The 17,923-nt window shown below is 40.8% G+C and overlaps 1 protein-coding gene across 1 annotated transcript; it reads right to left on the bottom strand.

Annotated features, from left to right (window-relative positions):
* Positions 1-648: 648 nt before the first annotated feature.
* hormad1 (HORMA domain containing 1) lies at positions 649-17,303 on the bottom strand. Its single transcript, XM_072460754.1, has 15 exons — positions 17,271-17,303; positions 15,518-15,662; positions 10,759-10,822; positions 10,362-10,398; positions 10,272-10,292; positions 10,160-10,186; positions 9,909-9,976; positions 9,683-9,831; positions 8,825-8,982; positions 6,113-6,181; positions 5,880-5,928; positions 4,587-4,639; positions 2,759-2,839; positions 840-887; positions 649-735 (listed from the first exon to the last, which is right to left on the bottom strand). The coding sequence occupies exons 1-15, from the start codon at positions 17,301-17,303 to the stop codon at positions 649-651; spliced, it is 1,089 nt and encodes a 362-aa protein (XP_072316855.1).
* Between the last annotated feature and the right edge of the window lie 620 nt (positions 17,304-17,923).

Below are 17,923 nucleotides of genomic sequence, written 5' to 3'. Positions count from 1 at the left end.
GTTTCTTTAATATTACCATCTGGTCTCATACCAGTTCTGATATAGAGCAGTATTTGTTTCAGTATTGAGATGTTCAGTGGAGTATTTAGTTCTGGCCTGTTCTTAGCTCTCTGAATTGAGTTCTAGACATTATGGGATGTGTCCTATTAAAGGCATAAATCATCTTTCACTGTTTGATTACACGCCATTAATAATGATTGTTTTTGTGCATAAAGAGATGCCTTATTGGACATGTAAAGTTCATAATCAGTCTGCACTAGAAATATGCACATAATGTAGACATCTTTTGTTTTAACGTTTTATTGAAGGTGACACATTTGGTATCATATTGTGTGATATTAATGAACTTGGGTGACAGTAACCAGGAACAAGTGCTAAAAATGCTATCTGATGAAAAATGCAGATAAAATTAAACTAAAAACAAACATTTCCATTACAGAATATGAACTTTACCACTGACCTCTCTGAAAAAAGTCATATCCTTAACAATATTCATATTTTGTTCAATTGTAGCCTGAAGTCTACAATCAATAAAAATGTTTTTTACATGAACTTTTTAAACATGAACTTAGAATGCTTGTATAAAAACATAAAAACAAAAAGTATTTCAAAAGATGTGAATTGTTGAGGTGAGCCGGGCTGTGCAGGTCAGTAAGGCTCCTTGGGTTCACTGAACTTGCGTTTTTTCATGGGAGCAGAGACAGAGGGCGTGTCCTGACTGAGGATTTCAAACTCCTGTGGACAATAACGGCCGGTCTTAGCTGCTGGTTTTGGCAACAATAAATACTAATCTGATCAATGTATAGTAAATATGTAAGTAAGCTGGGGGGATAGCTTACCATTTTATCCTTTGGAATGCTCAGGTGTTTCTTGTTCACCTTTGACACCTAAAGCAACACAAAACTCATATTTAAGTCCTAAACAGCTACTGCCTATAATTATATACACATTCATAAAGAAATGCCAGCTGAAAGGATGAAATTACTCTCATTGTTTACAATATTGATATCTAATACAAACATGTTTCTAAAACTATTCAGAACAATTTCTTAACTATTATTAGCTGTGATTGTACGGCGAGAGATCTCACTGGCATTACGTATTGAATTAATTGTTTAATACAATACTTTACTCAAATGATACGCGGCTGCAGCTGTGCAGTAGGTGCGTTTTATGATTGATACGTGGCAGGACTAATCGGCAGTCCACGCCACGAGGAAATAAGACTCAGATTTGGGCAAAAAAAATCATCCATTCAACCTTTAGTTTACATTTGTGAAGTTGGAGTTTGTGATGAAAATTTGAAAAATAAATCTTCAAAATGACAGGAATTGCTCCATCATCTGGATGGGCGACACAGCATTTCTGTGTGGGGTTTGCATGTTCTCCCTGTGTCTGCACAGTGCCTGTGAAAATACAGGACGTTTACATGCAACTGACACAATTTTCTAAGAGGTCAAAAGATCATTCAATGAAAATCAAGGTGTATCAGGTATTATTTATGGTCAAATCATAACTATCATGTCATAGCACCAAAGTACATCTCAGACATGTTAGTGCCATATGAACCATTTTGGACCTCAGGGACCGGCCTCCTGCTGGTGCCAGAGTCAGGACTAAACATGGACCGGCCTCCTGCTGGTGCCAGAGTCAGGACTAAACACAGACCGGCCTCCTGCTGGTGCCAGAGTCAGGACTAAACATGGACCGGCCTCCTGCTGGTGCCAGAGTCAGGACTAAACATGGACCGGCCTCCTGCTGGTGCCAGAGTCAGGACTAAACATGGACCGGCCTCCTGCTGGTGCCAGAGTCAGGACTAAACACAGACCGGCCTCCTGCTGGTGCCAGAGTCAGGACTAAACATGGACCGGCCTCCTGCTGGTGCCAGAGTCAGGACTAAACATGGACCGGCCTCCTGCTGGTGCCAGAGTCAGGACTAAACACGGACCGGCCTCCTGCTGGTGCCAGAGTCAGGACTAAACATGGACCGGCCTCATGCTGGTGCCAGAGTCAGGACTAAACACAGACTGGCCTCCTGCTGGTGCCAGAGTCAGGACTAAACATGGACCGGCCTCCTGCTGGTGCCAGAGTCAGGACTAAACATGGACCGGCCTCCTGCTGGTGCCAGAGTCAGGACTAAACATGGACCAGCCTCCTGCTGGTGCCAAAGTCAGGACTAAACACGGGCCGGCCTCCTGCGGGTGCCAGAGTCAGGACTAAACACGGGCCGGCCTCCTGCTGGTGCCAGAGTCAGGACTAAACGTGGACCGGCCTCCTGCTGGTGCCAGAGTCAGGACTAAACATGGGCCGGCCTCCTGTTGGTGCCAGAGTCAGGACTAAACATGGGCCGGCCTCCTGCTGGTGCCAGAGTCAGGACTAAACACAGGGAATTGGCATTCCAGTTCTGTGGGACAAAGGTTGGGCAGCCAAAAAACATTTTTTTAGTCTGAGTAGGACTTATTTTCTCTGGAGGTCGGCAACCTTTGTTCACTGATACAACCAGAAGAAGGATTATGTATTATGGCGGTGCTCAGAGCTACCGAAATAAGGTGAATAGTCTGAAAAAGTAAACCTGAATGTAAAAAGCATTTATATCTGGCTGTTTATGTTACCTGCCAACCCCTAATACTGACTGTGAATGTTTATTGGCTCAAAACAAAAACTCTGACTGTATATTTATTTGTCATTTACAGCTGACAGTGTTGAGAGCGCTCTTCCCCTGAGGGCTGTTCATAAACACAGAGCAGAGGAGACTGACCGTGGAGGAGATGATGCGTCCACTCCTGGTCCTCTTCAGCCCCACCTCGATGTCGGAGGTCCTCTTCACCAGAGTGTCCATCTGAGAGGCACAGATGGGCCGTAACGCCTGCTCTTAGAGCCGCTGAGAGGCTCACGCACTTTCCTTTACACACTAAGTACACTCACACCACGCCAAGACAAACACGATTTAACTAATCAAATAGTCTTCTCAATTAGCTTCATGCTTCACGTCTAGTAACAACCAAGGGGCTTGGTTATAGAGAAGCTAAAGGAGTACTCCAGATCCAAGTAAATTATTAGACCCTTTAAAAGTTTGTGAACAAAAACATTATAAATGGAGGCAAAAGTCTAGTGGAACATTATGTGATTTCAATTGAGGAACTGGGATTAACCTCAGAATATCACAAAATGTGAAAACCACTCACACATGAGTGACATCAACGCTTGGTTTAAACACATTTACTATTGTAGTTTATGTTGTATATATGATAGGAGATCTCATAATAGATTCAATAAAAAAATATCCGTATTTTTAGGTTTTACTAGAAATGTTGAGCCCATAATTGTTTTTCATTTTATCAACAGATACATTACATACTTTACCACAAATTATACTCTCTGTGAAGCTCAACTATAATCTTAAGGTTTGAAATTGGTTTACTTCACTTTGCCTCCAGTCGCCTCTATTCTGTCATTTTGAACATTCTGATGGCAACGCTTTTGAAAGGGTCTTTGGTGGACCGTGGGCTGGAGCGTTGTCATAAGTCTGTTATAGTTGTTGTTATAGTTACTGTCAGTTATTTTACTGCGAGTTGCAATTGGATTTATTGTTTGTTTGGGGAAGTAAAGTTGGAGACTGTGTACAAGCCAAAACACAGAAACAAGGAAATGTGCGGCCGCAGCATAAGCATGGCTTTTATGGATATACATAATTATATTGTGACTCTTTGTGATGGATGTAAAAGGAGACAACAACAGCGGCAGTCCCACGAGCGTTTGGAGTTTACAGATCAATAGGTAAAAGACGTGAGCCAGGCGAGTCTGGAGACAGTAGGTGCAGCCATCTTCAGAACGTTCACCTCTGGTTTACGAGTGTAAGAGCGCTGCCATGTGTGTGTATTATGTTCTGGGATCAGCATGTGCTTGTAAATGCAGCGCTAAGGCGACTGTGTGTCCCTTGTGTCTCTTGTAACTAATGCTGGTTGTGGTGCATTTGGTGATTTGCAGCTTAAATAAGGCAGGACAGAGCAAATCTTCTATTTAAATAAACAGCGGTGGGTGGAATTTTAAGTAACTGAATCGTTCACCTGGTAACTAGTTACTTTCATCACTCATTAACACTAACTCAATAACTTTTAGGGAGAAGTAACGAGTAACGATAACTTTTTTGAAGGACCTTGCCCAACACTGATTATGTATAAAGAAACTGAACAATTGACATAATAAACAAATATCTAGTTCATAATTAGACTGATATCTCATTTGGAGAATCCACATTTTGGCTTGGTCGTGTACTTACTGTAACGACTAACATGCTGCATATTTTAATGATTATGTGGCTATTGATTTTACATATATATATGCCATTCTAAAGTATGCTTCCTCTGCATCACATGAATTATACACATGAATATGTCACTTCTAGTTACGCTGTGAAATAAAGACTACAGTGATCTTTTATGTGCTGAATATCCGCTCCGCTAAAGTGATGGCCAGATATTGAATAAGTTGTTCTTATATAAGGTCAGACATTTATTTTTTCTATGTGTAAATAAATAAATACATGTGTAAATAACAGAAACAGTGTGTGGTGGTCGAATTCTTACCTCTGTGACTTTGGTGGAGTGGTGGATCTCCTCCCGGCAGCTCATCTGAATCTCTGCACACATTACAACAGGTTTATTTATTGTAATTATTGCACAAAATGAGCCTTTGATTAGATGACATCAGCCTATTCTGTTAAAAAGTATGAGGTTTATATCTGTGATTAATGTTGGCGTGAAGAATTGTTGCTTTTGTGTAGCTGCACTTTGAGCTGTAAACACTGCCATCTGGTGTTCATAAGTTGTATTAACATTTGTTCTACATGTCTAGTGGATAATTTTGTTTTTGTTTTACTAAAACCCATTTCTAACCAGAGCTTCAATAACCAGTACTTGTACTTAGTAATTATAGCTTGTGTAAAGAGAGTATTCAGATTCAAATTTGAATTGTAGTTTATTAAATACTGAGGTGAAATGTGGGTGTTTTGGACATTTGTTGATTAAAGAAGACATATTGTGCTTTTGTCTGCTAAATATCTATCATCTATGACACCCGTAGATCTTTAATTCATATTTTGGACATTTTAAATGGATCCAAAACAAATTGGTAAAAGAAACAGATTTCCCCAGCCTCTCGCCGCCCTCGCTCCAAACGCCGTCACAACAAACCACAGCTCGTCCAGACAAGGCGGACGGCCCTGACTGTGAAGGGCTTCAGATCATGGGAGAGAGCAATGTATCTGTATTTTTACTTGTTTTCATTTGTGCCAAAACTTGTATCACAGTGGAAAAATAAAATACAAAACGAGCACCAAGTCCAGAGCAGTGGGCTTGTCTGGGACGTCGGGGGAAATGGGGCTTTATGGCGCGACGGCGTCTTGAATGCAGGAAAGATTACTCATACATTTAGGCTATTTTAGAAGTCCACAAATCAAATTATTATTTATATTGTACATTTAGACTTTTTAAATACATCATCCATCCATATACAAGTTAAATATAGCTATATACGGAAAATACGGTACTTCTAGTTAAAGTATACTAGAATATTTAGATATATAACATTTACATTAAAGTGTATTTTTTATTGATTGACTGATTGATAGATCAATTGATTGAAAGGTCTTTTCATAAGTGTTTTAGAGTCTGTATAGTCCAGATAACGATTACCATGATCAAAATACGACCTGTATTTGGATTCTTGTCACTTAGTTGATTCATTGTTGGTATGGCTCTAAATACAATGAGATATATATAATGAGAAGTAAACAGTTTAAATGTGGATAAAAGCTCGGTGTTGCATTGTGTGCCTCTCTGAATAATAGTGATGCAGTGGATGCCGCAGTATGTTCTCACCAGTGTTGTCCTGCGAGTCTGACTGCTCCACGTCCTCAGTCTCATGATTCTGAAGATTAAAACACACAATCACTCAACTTTGTCAATACTTTTAGTAAAATATTGACTTCTCTTGAAGCTTTGACCCACCTATAAGACCTCAAGCTAAAAAACACAATGACTCCAGGAAAATATTTGTGTTCATTTCTGTCTAAATTGATTTACTAGAGGTTAAAGTGTTGTTTTTGTCCTACCTCTGACGGGGCCTCGTCCTCGTCCATCCTGAGGACCCACTTCTCCTCCACGTTCACGCTCTCATCCACCTGGACACAGAGCAACAATCAACAAGTCTCCCTTACAACACATACGTACACATTATTTTGTTAACCTTTGACAAAGTAAAAGTTAGATTGTAAAATTAAGAGTTTGTATAGTTTTTATCATGTGTGTATTGAGTAAGAGTAAGTGCGTAAGAGTTATGGAATACTAGCCACGGTACAACATTTCAAACTTAATTTTGATCATGAGAAAAAAGCCTGATTTTAGATTTCAGAAAATACACATTTCAAAGATGCACATTTAACTCTTAAGCCAAAAAATAGACTTAAATAAAAGCTTGTCCTGGAGGAGCATCCTACTTGGATTGGATTCAACTTTATTGTCATTGCACAGAGTACAGGTACTAAGACAACGAAATGCAGTTAGCTTCAACCAGAAGTGCAAAACAGCAGTTAAAAGTGCAGAGTATGTAAAGTGAATCAGTGAATAAATACAGAATGTACAGTAGGGGGCAGTATGGGGTATAAGCAGTTGTCCACAATCACTGTGTGTGTGTGTGGCAGTCTACAGTCTCTGTATGTGCATGTCTGTGTGTGTGTGTGTGGGGGGGGGGACATTGAGGTAGAGAGTTCAGCAGGATGACCGCTGCAGGGAGGAAGCTTTTCCTGAACCTACTGGTCCGGGAACGGAGCACCCTGTAGCGCCTCCCGGAGGGGAGGAGGGCAAACAGTTGGTGGCTGGGGTGAGAGCTGTCTCTGACGATGCTGCGCGCCCTCCGCAGACACCTCTTGCTCTGGACAGTCTCAATGGAGGGGAGTGAGGAACCTGTGATGCGTTGGGCGGTTTTCACCACCCTCTGGAGTGACTTCCGGTCCGCAGCAGAGCAGCTGCCATACCATACTGAGACACAGTTGGTAAGGATGCTCTCAATGGTGCAGCGGTAAAAGTTCACCAAGATCAGAGGAGACAGGTGGGCCTTCTTCAACCTCCTCAGGAAGAAGAGACGCTGGTGTGCCCTCTTGACCAGGGTTGAGGTGTTGAGAGACCAAGAGAGATCCTCGGAGATGTGGACACCCAGGAACTTGAAGCTGGTGACACGCTCGACCTCCGTCCCGTCGATAAGGATGGGGGTGTGTGTGCCACTCTTCTTCCTGAAGTCCACGATGAGCTCTTTGGTCTTCTTGGTATTGAGAGCCAGGTTGTTGGCGGCGCACCACACTGCCAGATGCTGAACCTCTTCTCTATACGCCGTCTCATCGTTGTTGCTGATGAGGCCAACCACCGTTGTGTCGTCTGCAAACTTGACAATGGTGTTAGAACCATGTACAGGTGTGCAGTCGTGGGTGAAGAGGGAGTAGAGGAGAGGACTCAGCACACAGCCCTGTGGGACACCGGTGTTCAGGATGAGTGTAGAGGAGGTGTGGTTTTCCAGCTTAACAAACTGGGGTCTGTTGGTTAGGAAGTCCAGAACCCAGTTGCAGAGGGAAGCATCGATACCCAGGTCACTGAGTTTGGTCATCAGTTTGGAGGGGATGATGGTGTTGAATGCTGAGCTAAAGTCAATGAACAGCATTCTCACATAGGTGTTGTTATTGTCCAGGTGAGCAAGGGCGGAGTGTAATGCCGTAGAGATGGCATCCTCCGTGCTCCTATTCTGGCGGTAGGCAAATTGGAAGGGGTCCAGTGTGGGTGGTAGGCAGGTTTTGAGGTGAGCCAGGACCAGCCTCTCGAAGCACTTCATGATGGTGGGGGTGAGTGCAACAGGGCGGAAGTCGTTGAGGCTCTCAGCTTTGGAATGTTTTGGCACTGGCACGATGGAGGTGGTTTTGAAGCATGTGGGGACAGCTGCTTGGGCCAGTGACAGGTTGAAAATGTCAGTCAAGACCCCAGCTAGCTGCCCAGCACAAGTCCTGAGCACACGTCCAGGGATGCCATCGGGGCCAGCAGCCTTACGTGCATTGGTCCTACTCAGTGCAGCAGATACGTCGGTGAGGGAGAGTGTGAGGGGTTGGTGTCCTGTCGTGAGCACAGCCTTAATGGCTGGCTCCTGGTTATCCCTCTCAAAGCGAGCATAAAAGCTGTTAAGCTCGTCCAGGAAGGAGGCGTCGTTGGATGTTGGGGTGGTGTTGGTGGGTTTGTAGTCAGTTATGGCCTGGATGCCCTGCCACATGCGTCAGGGATCGGAGTTGTTCTTAAAGTGCTCCTCAATCCTTAGCTTGTGGCTGTGCTTGGCCTCCCTGATGCCCCTCTTCAGGTTTCCATGGGAATGTTTCTGTATAATATAATATACAATAATATGATATAATATATAATATTCCACGGTAAGGCATAAAACTTATGCCATGGAGAAAGTTTCAAAATATGGTTTTAACTTTCTATTTCCATGGAATCATGCAGATGACTTTCTACCTCCAGAAAGTTACACAGTGTCACTTTAATGAAACCAAATGTTTTTCTGAGGTTTGAAAAAAAGTTGAGCTTGTAAACAGGATCAATGACAGACGCATGAGTGAAGCTAAAAACAACTTCAAGTATGTTTTGGACGAGGGAACAATGTGATCACAGGGTCAAAACTCATTTTTAAAATGTGTGATACGTATGTGTTAATTTCCCTCTGCTGGTCATCAAAAGCCCAGCACACACATATGGCTTGACATCTGTATGGAGTTTGTGTGTAGTTTGGGCACCTGCTCGAGCCTCTGCCTCTCTGTGGCCATGTCCAGTTTCAGAGTGTGGTACGGGGTCACGACCTCTCCCAAGTGCAGTTTGACCGGCTCCCGCTCAAACTCCATGGTCTCGGTGCCAGCCTCTTTGAACCCCGGGGGCTGGTAGTCCTCTGGGGTGGCTGCAGCACACACACAAGAGGAAGGAGCCGTCCAACAAGGGCCACATGTCAGTCAATGGGCTTTTATTAAACTGTGTGTTTCAGATTTCAGCATTCAAATTAAATTAAAATGTATTGTATTTTATTACATGGGCCAATCAGAGCACCGGTACTGTATTTTATGTACCGTAGTGTAAAACATTATGTAGTATATACAGGGGCATGAAGTAACTACTTACAGTACACATAACTTGGATTTTTGCTCTTTTCTGGGTAGAGTTTTGTGCTTGCTAGAGTAAAATAAAAATCATGAGTACAAGTCTCTATCGTACATGCACAATTGTCTCTACATGTATCTGCTTCTTTACTAGAAACACTCAAAATCACACTGCATCACCTGCACTGATTGGACAGAATATGCAGATTACCAGTTAAAATAACCCAATTCGGTTTAGACAATAAAAAAAAATAAAAAAGTTTAACAACTAAAATGCTGAAAAAAATCTTGTACTTGTGTAATTACTTGAGTGCAAACCTGAATGTATACATGATTAAAACAGCTTCATATTTGTTTTACATGTATTTGTCACCAGTCAGAGTTGATTTTGGTTAGTGTACCGGAATGCAGTTACCGGTACTTAAAATAGGTGAGTATTCTGAATATGTATTTGGGTTCACTTATCAGTTTAACCTGACAGGTCATGTGCCTCGTGCTCTGTACCATCGGAGAAGGCCAGCTTCATGTTGAGGCACACGTTGTCCGGCAGAGGCCCCAGGTTCTGCATCAGCGTGTACAGCTTTCTCACCAGCAGGATACTGGCCTTCTTTGTGTTTCCACAGGCCAAGGACGACGCCTTGTTCTTGAGCTTGCTAAAAAGAAACAGTCAAATAATACGGAATACATGTAGCTTTGGATTTGAAGTCTGTGAATGCAAATTACAGCCCACCTTTCGAAGTCCATGTGAGCGCCTTTCGTTGTGTACTGGATTCGGAACTGGTAAAACTCTGTCACTTTCTGAAAAGAGTAAATCAGACGTACTTTATTGATCCACGGGGAAATTACTTGGTCAGTGTGATGGCTTGATTGCACAACGAGGGACTGTAACTAACGCTAGTAAAAGGCAACAGCAAGTAGAGCAACAATAAAGTAACAAGTAGAGCAATGAAGAAGAAATAATAATTGAGAAAAACAGAATACCTGGGGGTTGTCTGGATCGGTGTAAATCTGTGTAAGAAACACCGAAACGTGAATACGCAGAGCAAATAGATCTTGTGCATGTGTAATGTGAGTAGCCGAATCAAATACTCACAGACAAAATGACTGTCCGCAGCTTTGGAGGAGAACAGAGAAGAGGATAAAGATAAACAAGGCTTAATACTAATATTCACAACATACTTACATATTTCCTCTCAATGGCATCGAAGCATCCTTGCATCCTATGAGATCAAACGTAACATGATAAACGTAATCATTCTTTGTTTTCAACTGTTCACAAAAGCATTCAGGGAATAAGTTTAGGTTTAGGCTACTTCCATTGTCTTTTATAAATGCATCTGATTAATTCACAATTGTTGATTGTTTAGAGCTGAACCAACAAACAAAATCTGAATGAAGAGAGGTCTAAATTAGGATTGCAGAGGACAATATAATATCCAAGCAATTCCAATCCTGAGTTTTCACCAAGTTCTAGTTGTTGAATAATTGCCAATTGTTTGTTGTTGCTGTTTGTTGTATGAATAAAGTAAAAACAGTACTTTACCGTCTTGTTAGTTGTACATTACATACATTACACGTACCACTGGACAATCTGACTGGCGCCAGGACAGGTTTTCTCCTCTCTGAGAATCATCACCTTCTGGTCTGGAGAAAACACAATTATTAGTTCAATTCAATTCAATTTATTTTTGTAAGGCCCAAAATCACAACAACAGTCGCCTCTGAGGGCCGACTACTACTACTTACTAGCCTTGTCTTTTTTTATGTTTAAACTTGCAGATATTCTTGAGAGGATTTTTTTAAAATCTTTTTTATCTTGCCCACTATTTAATCTAGATACTGGAACTCCTCCACTTGGGGCAAGGTCATGAGCTTTGGGTAATGACCGAAAGGACAAGATTGCGGATAGAAGCGGTCGAAATGAGTTTCCTTCGCCGGGTGACTGGGCGCTCCCTTAGAGATAGGGTGAGGAGCTCAGTCACACAGGAGGAGCTCAGAGTAGAACCGCTGCTCCTCCACGACGAGAGGAGCCAGCTGAGGTGGCTCGGGCATCTGTTCCTGATGCCTCCTAGGTGCCTCACTGGGGAGGTGTTTCGGGCATGTCCCACCGGGAAGAGGTCCCGGGGAAGACCCAGGACACGCTGGAGGGACTATGTCTCTCGGCTGGCCTGGGAACGCCTCGGGATCCCCCGGAAGAGTTGGATGAAGTGTCTCGGGAGAAGGAAGTCTGGGAGTCCCTGCTTAGACTGTTGCCCCCGCGACCCGGCCCGGATAAGCAGAAGAAGATGGATGGATGGACTATTTAATCTAAAGGCCACAAATGTATAAAATAATACACATTTAAGCTTATTGGCACCTCATTGTGCTGATCTTAGGGACCTGGCTCTTAATATCAAACCTACAGCCAGAAATCTCGGTGTGCTGTTTGATTCCAATCCGTCTTTTAGAAGTCCCCCCTTCATCTGGAACCCCATCTCTACCCCAGGGGTGCCCACACTTTTTCAGCACGCAAGCTACTTTTAGATTCGGCAAAGCCCGAAAATCTACCTATAGATTTATACTACCTTTTTATTTTTATAAATAGCTATAGAAACACAATATAGGCCTATATATATATATATATATATATATATATATATATATATATATATATATATATATATATATATATATATATATATATATATATATATATATATATATATATATATATATATATATATATATATATATATATATATATATATATATATAGTAGTCCTGTATTGTGCCTAATAATATTTTATTATGTATAGATGTGCAATATTAAGCAGGGAAGAGAAAATATGTTAACCTGTTACCATCCACCTATTTTCGCCCTGTGCACAATGGTTGGACATACCCAAATGGCATTGCTTATTAAAAGAGGATCTTATGTTCCACATGCAAGTGTGATGCATCATTAGAAAGCTCAGGCCTTCTAGTTTCTGCAGATGTGCACATGAACACTGTCAGGGCTTCTTACAGCAACTTACACTACAGAGGCCCAAACATAAACAAAACATCCTTTTTTAGTCTCGCCTGAATATTGTCAATTTGTAATGGTCCTGAGCATGACATACTTCATTGTGTGCATATGCTGTTCACTGTACATGATGTTTATCTTGTTGACAACAACTGTGTAAAGTTTCAGATCTCTAGGAACAGGCATTTTGGTGCTGTTGACCTTTTTGTATCAAAAAGTATATTCGGAACAAGTGATCCAAATATGTGCCAACTGTGCCAAACTGTTTTATTACAATTTTAGCTCCTCTATGATCATAAAACATACATTTTGATGTTTTGTAGGCCACTAATAGCAATTATAACCGCTAAAAAAAAAAATATGTGAAAATGTGTAAATATGAGTTTACCCATGAATTTCCCATATAGAGGTTAAAAAAAAAAAAAAATAATTATAATATTTTTATTTTATTTTTGTATTGGTATAATAATACATATATCTAACAAAATGCACGTCCAAAAGGCTAATAAACTCAGAAAACGTTATGCGCAAAATCCTGCCGAGAAATCTGGCTCTTTACAGCCTTCCCGGAGCCTTACGCACGAGAACAGGGAGAATTCTGTGTAAATAAACCCTTTGTCCCGCCTATCAGGAAAAAGGTCTCCTGATTGGCTAGAATAATATGTCACTCAAAGTCTCCTGCGTGCCTGTTAGCAGAAGCTAAGGGCTAAAAACAAAGATGGACGCGCGCTTTGGAGGTGGCTACGTGGCTTTCCTCCGGAGGCTGTAGCAAACAAACCCGGTGACAGAAAAATGTGTGGATGGTCTCATTCTGTAGGTAACAGTCTAAGGAAGAGATCGATGTCAAACACTATCGTATAAGTCAAACAGGTCATTTGTTATGGACGGAGAAATGCGGCGGACAAGCGCATTCTCGTCCGGCGAGAAACGAAGAAAAGTTTGTTTACTTGACAATATCTCGAAATCGGATAACTTCAGGAAAAATACAAGTGGATATTGTTTTTCAATGATTCCTTATGGACAGACTGAGTACAAGGATGTACAGAATTAAAGCCGTTTCGTCCGTCATAAACAGCAAACAGGTAGGACATGTGTTTGTAAAAGTTGAGACTTTCTCACAAACTATTGTCAATTGCTTCTTGGGGCATATTATTCAATGTAAATCAATGATATATTCGTTTTGTTGAGAAAATAAGCTTTAAAATGATGTATGGCTTGCTGGTATTGACCACGGAAATAAAAGTGATGATGTAAGAGAATATTTGAGATATAGAAAATGTTCGCCGGCGGACAGGTGGGTGGTAACAGGTTAATTGACTTGACTAGACCCATTAATTCAGATGACTGAAACAATAACTCGGGGCTCAGAATAAGCTGTATTGCATCGCAAAATGCGACTCAATTCCTCTCAAATGCGATGCATTTGTCAGAAAAAAGTGTTTTTTATTCGCTTTTGCGATACAAAAATGTGTGTGCAATTGTATAACCAAAGCGCCTAAAAAGCACTGATCCCTCATCAATCGATCGTCAACAATGGCATGACACAATGTAGGATGTGCTGTGTTGATTTGATGAGGTCCCGCTGGGAGAGCCGAAGGCAATGGGGTATGGGAAGCCAATATGACCATACTCCGCCGCTTAGGAGCGGCATATTTTCCGGCGTTTTTACAAAATAAAGTGGTGCTAAATGCCGAGCGCCGTAAACGAGCGGAGGGGCTTTGATGCGGCGCTCGTCAAAGCCCCTCGTCGCCTCCGCGCGCTCTCCCGTTTTCAGACTAGAACAGGCTTCTGAGAACCCAGAGGATGTTGAATTCAAAGAGGTCAAACTCACTCATGTCCTGGACAAAACCAAGACGTGTGTCTGGAAAAATCCAGACCCGTGTGTGTTTAAAAATGTATTATTTTTTTTTTTTCAAATAGAATATTTACAAATACATTCGAAATAAATAATCTTGTTACATTAACGGAAAGCCATTTTTGTGTTTTACTATGCAACTTATAAATTGGTATAAAAATTTGGAAAAAATGCATGGATTGTTAGCAGCATCGCTAAACAAGAGAAAATCCTTAAATCTGAGCCCTGTAACTAGACTAAATAGTTTAAGTTTGAATTTATAATCACATCACTTGAAGCTCTTTTTAACGATAATATTAGTTATTATAATAAAACCAGCTCCATGGTAATGCTGAGAGGAGGGGCTTAAGACATAGAAAAGGTCAGCTTTCCTTTGGGTCGCGTCAATTACAAACTGCTCTGTGAAGGATAGAAACAGCGTGAACAGGTACGATTACGCTCAAACTCTACCCGTCTCCTGCTCCTGGGTCTCCCCCTCCTCCCTCATGTGCGCGTTCTACGGCTCCGCTGTTGTCTTGTGTTGTCGGCTCGCGCCGCGGTACGCTCCTGCCGAAACTCACTCAGAAAGCGGACAAAATAACAACTGTCGGCTCCTCGCGCTTATTGTAACTCATGGTTCACTTGCGCTGTTGGGGACTTCCATGTGCGGACTGGTTGCTCATCGTGTGCATCTACTGTCTCTTAACGCAAGACAATAAACTTTGCTTTGGGGTCGACTGCCACTGCCTCCGAGATCGACTGGTAGATTGTGATCGATGCAATGGGCACCCCTGCTCTACCCCTTCACCTAAGGCAGATGAATTGCCTATTGAATTTTAAAAAAACATTTCTATTTAAACAAAAGCATTAAACATTGTGCAATAGTTTGTTCAGTTCATTTCTGCGGTATACCGTGGGTGCCAAAACCCCCACAAATAACCTATCGTAGCTATAAATATTCACAGTAATTAAACCGGTTATTCTTGATGTCCTTAACTGCAACCGGTTTAAACTCAAACACACGGGCCGTAATGAACTGCAGCAGCGCTCTGTGACAGGACAGATCGTGAGTCTCCCACATATTTGATTGGCTGTGAAAATCAAGGGGATAATGAGCTTTTAAAAGTAATTTTATATTTCAATGACATAAAGTGTCAGAGGGGGGGCACAAATTGACTGAAATGGTTTTATTGACCCTGCTTCCTGTCAAAAGAAAAGACAGGTCCCAATAGTAGTTTCGTATAATAAAATATATGAAAATTGGACACATGAGACTAGTTGTCCTTCATGTTGAATTTGTGCAGTTTTCCTCCAGCTCATGGACCTGTCAAAGACGAGTACTACTTTCACATGTCGCCAACCTAGAGGAGACTGACATGGTTTTGCATTGTCGCACAGGTTCCATCGATGGAACTGAATGCTGAAGGAGCGACATCACTCCCCGTGTGTCAAGACCATCATTTCCATAAATTCATTCCATTGATCACTTTCAGGTAATTACCTTCCACATGTTTGGTCCCATAGGCTTTCTCTGGGAATAACCCGCGCAGGTACGTTATCCCAGACACTGCAATGGCCAAAAGTTTCTTGACAACTATAAGGGACTGCTGCAGAGACGCCACCTGGTTCGGTAACAGCTGCGTCTCCTGGAAAAACGGGTTGATTACACAGTTATTATAACAACTTGTCTTGTCAGTAATACATTTCTCTGGCTGGTTGTTCGCTGAATTACAAAACTTCAAACTCATACTATGAAAAGCACTCATTTGTATATGGTTTATACTGTTGTCTTGTTATATAAAGCGTCATTAACAGGTTAGTCAATACTAATTAGAGATTTCATGTCAAATTTAGGAGTTACAATTATGAGAGAGGAAGCATTACTAGTCTTTAGTGTCATTGTAAGTGACACAAAAAAGGAAATCCTATTGTTCTCCAGGACAGAACAGGACTCTCTTTTCTTTTGAAATTATTTGTACTTTGTTTATCTTAGTGTATCATCCACATTATTCTGAATATCCAACTGCCACATTTTTATCATAAATTGTTAACTCTATTAATCCTTGTGACATCCCTGTTCTGACAAATCCATACCGTGTCGAGTCAACATTGTCTCATAGCCCAAAGAAAAATGGGAAACTGGGTCTTTAATCAAAATATCAGTTTTGGCGTTAAGTTTACAAAAAATCATCAACATTCAGTAGAAGCAAATTTTCAGATCATAGCCACAAAATACTCAGGGAATCATCTGAGGAGACTATTGGATTAATAGCAAACTGCCGATTGTAAGTTTTTGCAGTGCTACCCGAGTCAGAAAGTTCTAATTAGATTTTACTCTATCCAATTAGAATCCTGATGCTTGGTTTCAGATGACATCACAACATTATGTAGGCGTATTATATTTAATGGAGATGGGGGATGGTAGTTTACTTTTTTAATTGCATTTTCTGTTGTAATATAGCAAGTTCTAAGATACAATTACTAATATACTGTAAATTATCAAGTTGAACGTTACACTGGATTTTTCCTTTTAGATTTTTCTATTAAAAAAACAATGTAATGTTTTAGTGTTACGACTGTTGTGAGAAGAAACATAATTATTCTACGATTATTCACAATTATTAACGCCACGACCAAACAACAGTAAAATCCTTAATTTTCTCTCATTCTATTTGTCTCATATGTGATCAGCTTTATATAATCAAACTTTATGAATGATAAATCAAGTTAATAACATTAACAGACTGATGTAAATCATTTTTAAACTTGGGTTTACGTTTTAGAGTCTAGAATGAATTTAGATCAATCAACTTTGCTTCCAAAATAGTCAAGCTTGTGTTTGTTTAATTCTCATGATTATATTGTGTCCTAAATAATCACTTTTATCAATGAAATCTTGACATGCCTTGCTGGGAGTATGACATAAACACATTCTAAAATATGAAAACCACTGAGACATCACCAGGTGGATAAATTAATATGTTACAACAGCAACAGCATAATTATTAGGATCCTTTCAATTGATTGTATTGCGATTTGTATTTTCTGTTCCATAAAGGACTTTACTTTGTGTACAAATTGTATTCTCCAAATAAACTTACAAAAAGTGTTAGATATTGCGTGTTCATTCATACCCGGTGATCATACATACCCAAATGGTCTTTTATCCAACAATAAAAGTTAGGGAAAACAATACATTTCAAATGTATGGCTTGTACTTTTCATTCAAAGTACAAACCCCGTTGTTGATTTACCTGAGAAGTCCGAACTTGCTGCAGACAGGCCATAATTCGTGAGAGAACAGCTAAGAACAAAAGAAAAAGGTCATTATTCAAGTGAAGCACCTGTTGAGAAACAGCTACATTAGCACAATGCTAGCATTAGCTTTAATCCATATTAACCAACCAAAGAATTAATTACAACGTTTGTACAAACTCTGGTTCAAAACGTTGATAATATGCTCGGAGGATAATGTCTACTTACAAGCCTGTAGAAACGTTTATTAAATTAAGCTTCAGTAGACAATTTAAAACAATTGGTTTACGTCTGTGCTCATCCCGCTAATAATCTATTTGATTGGCAAGAGACGTAACAGAGGCGATGTGAGCACGGAGCCAATCAGAAGCCAGAGATTTCCTAATCACAAATAATATACTATAATTATACTATAATAATATTATTATTTATTATAAAAGGGCACGTTTTACGCACTGGGCTTGCATGGGTAGTTGCTTTTGCTTCAAATTGTTCACACAAGTAAAATGTGTCGCTTATTTCCCCACAAAATTCGTTTGTTTATGTGTTTAGTGTCAATGCAGCGCAGCCCCCGCATCGCACTCTTCGCGTACAACCATTGGATGAGCGCCTGTCACTCAAATTCCACCCGCCTACTACTACCGCGCCATTG

Source organism: Eucyclogobius newberryi, unplaced genomic scaffold, assembly GCF_026437365.1.
Source record: "Eucyclogobius newberryi isolate DKJ021-1_F unplaced genomic scaffold, fEucNew1.0.hap1 SCAF_3, whole genome shotgun sequence".
NCBI classification, from domain to species: Eukaryota; Metazoa; Chordata; class Actinopteri; order Gobiiformes; family Gobiidae; genus Eucyclogobius; species Eucyclogobius newberryi.
The sequence above is the reverse complement of the archived record's forward strand: the minus strand, read 5'-3'. Positions and strand labels throughout refer to the sequence as shown.

What these genes read in the sequence shown, in the direction of transcription:
- hormad1 (XM_072460754.1), bottom strand. Translation starts at nt 17,303, where the DNA reads ATGGCCTGTCTGCAGCAAGTTCGGACTTCTCAG. An exon ending in AGAGGCAGAGGCTCGAGCAG is followed by an intron (nt 6,182 to 8,824) that starts GTGCCCAAACTA and finishes CTCTGTGTCCAG; the next exon opens with GTGGATGAGAGCGTGAACGT. An exon ending in GACGCATCATCTCCTCCACG is followed by an intron (nt 888 to 2,758) that starts GTCAGTCTCCTC and finishes GTGTTGCTTTAG; the next exon opens with GTGTCAAAGGTGAACAAGAA.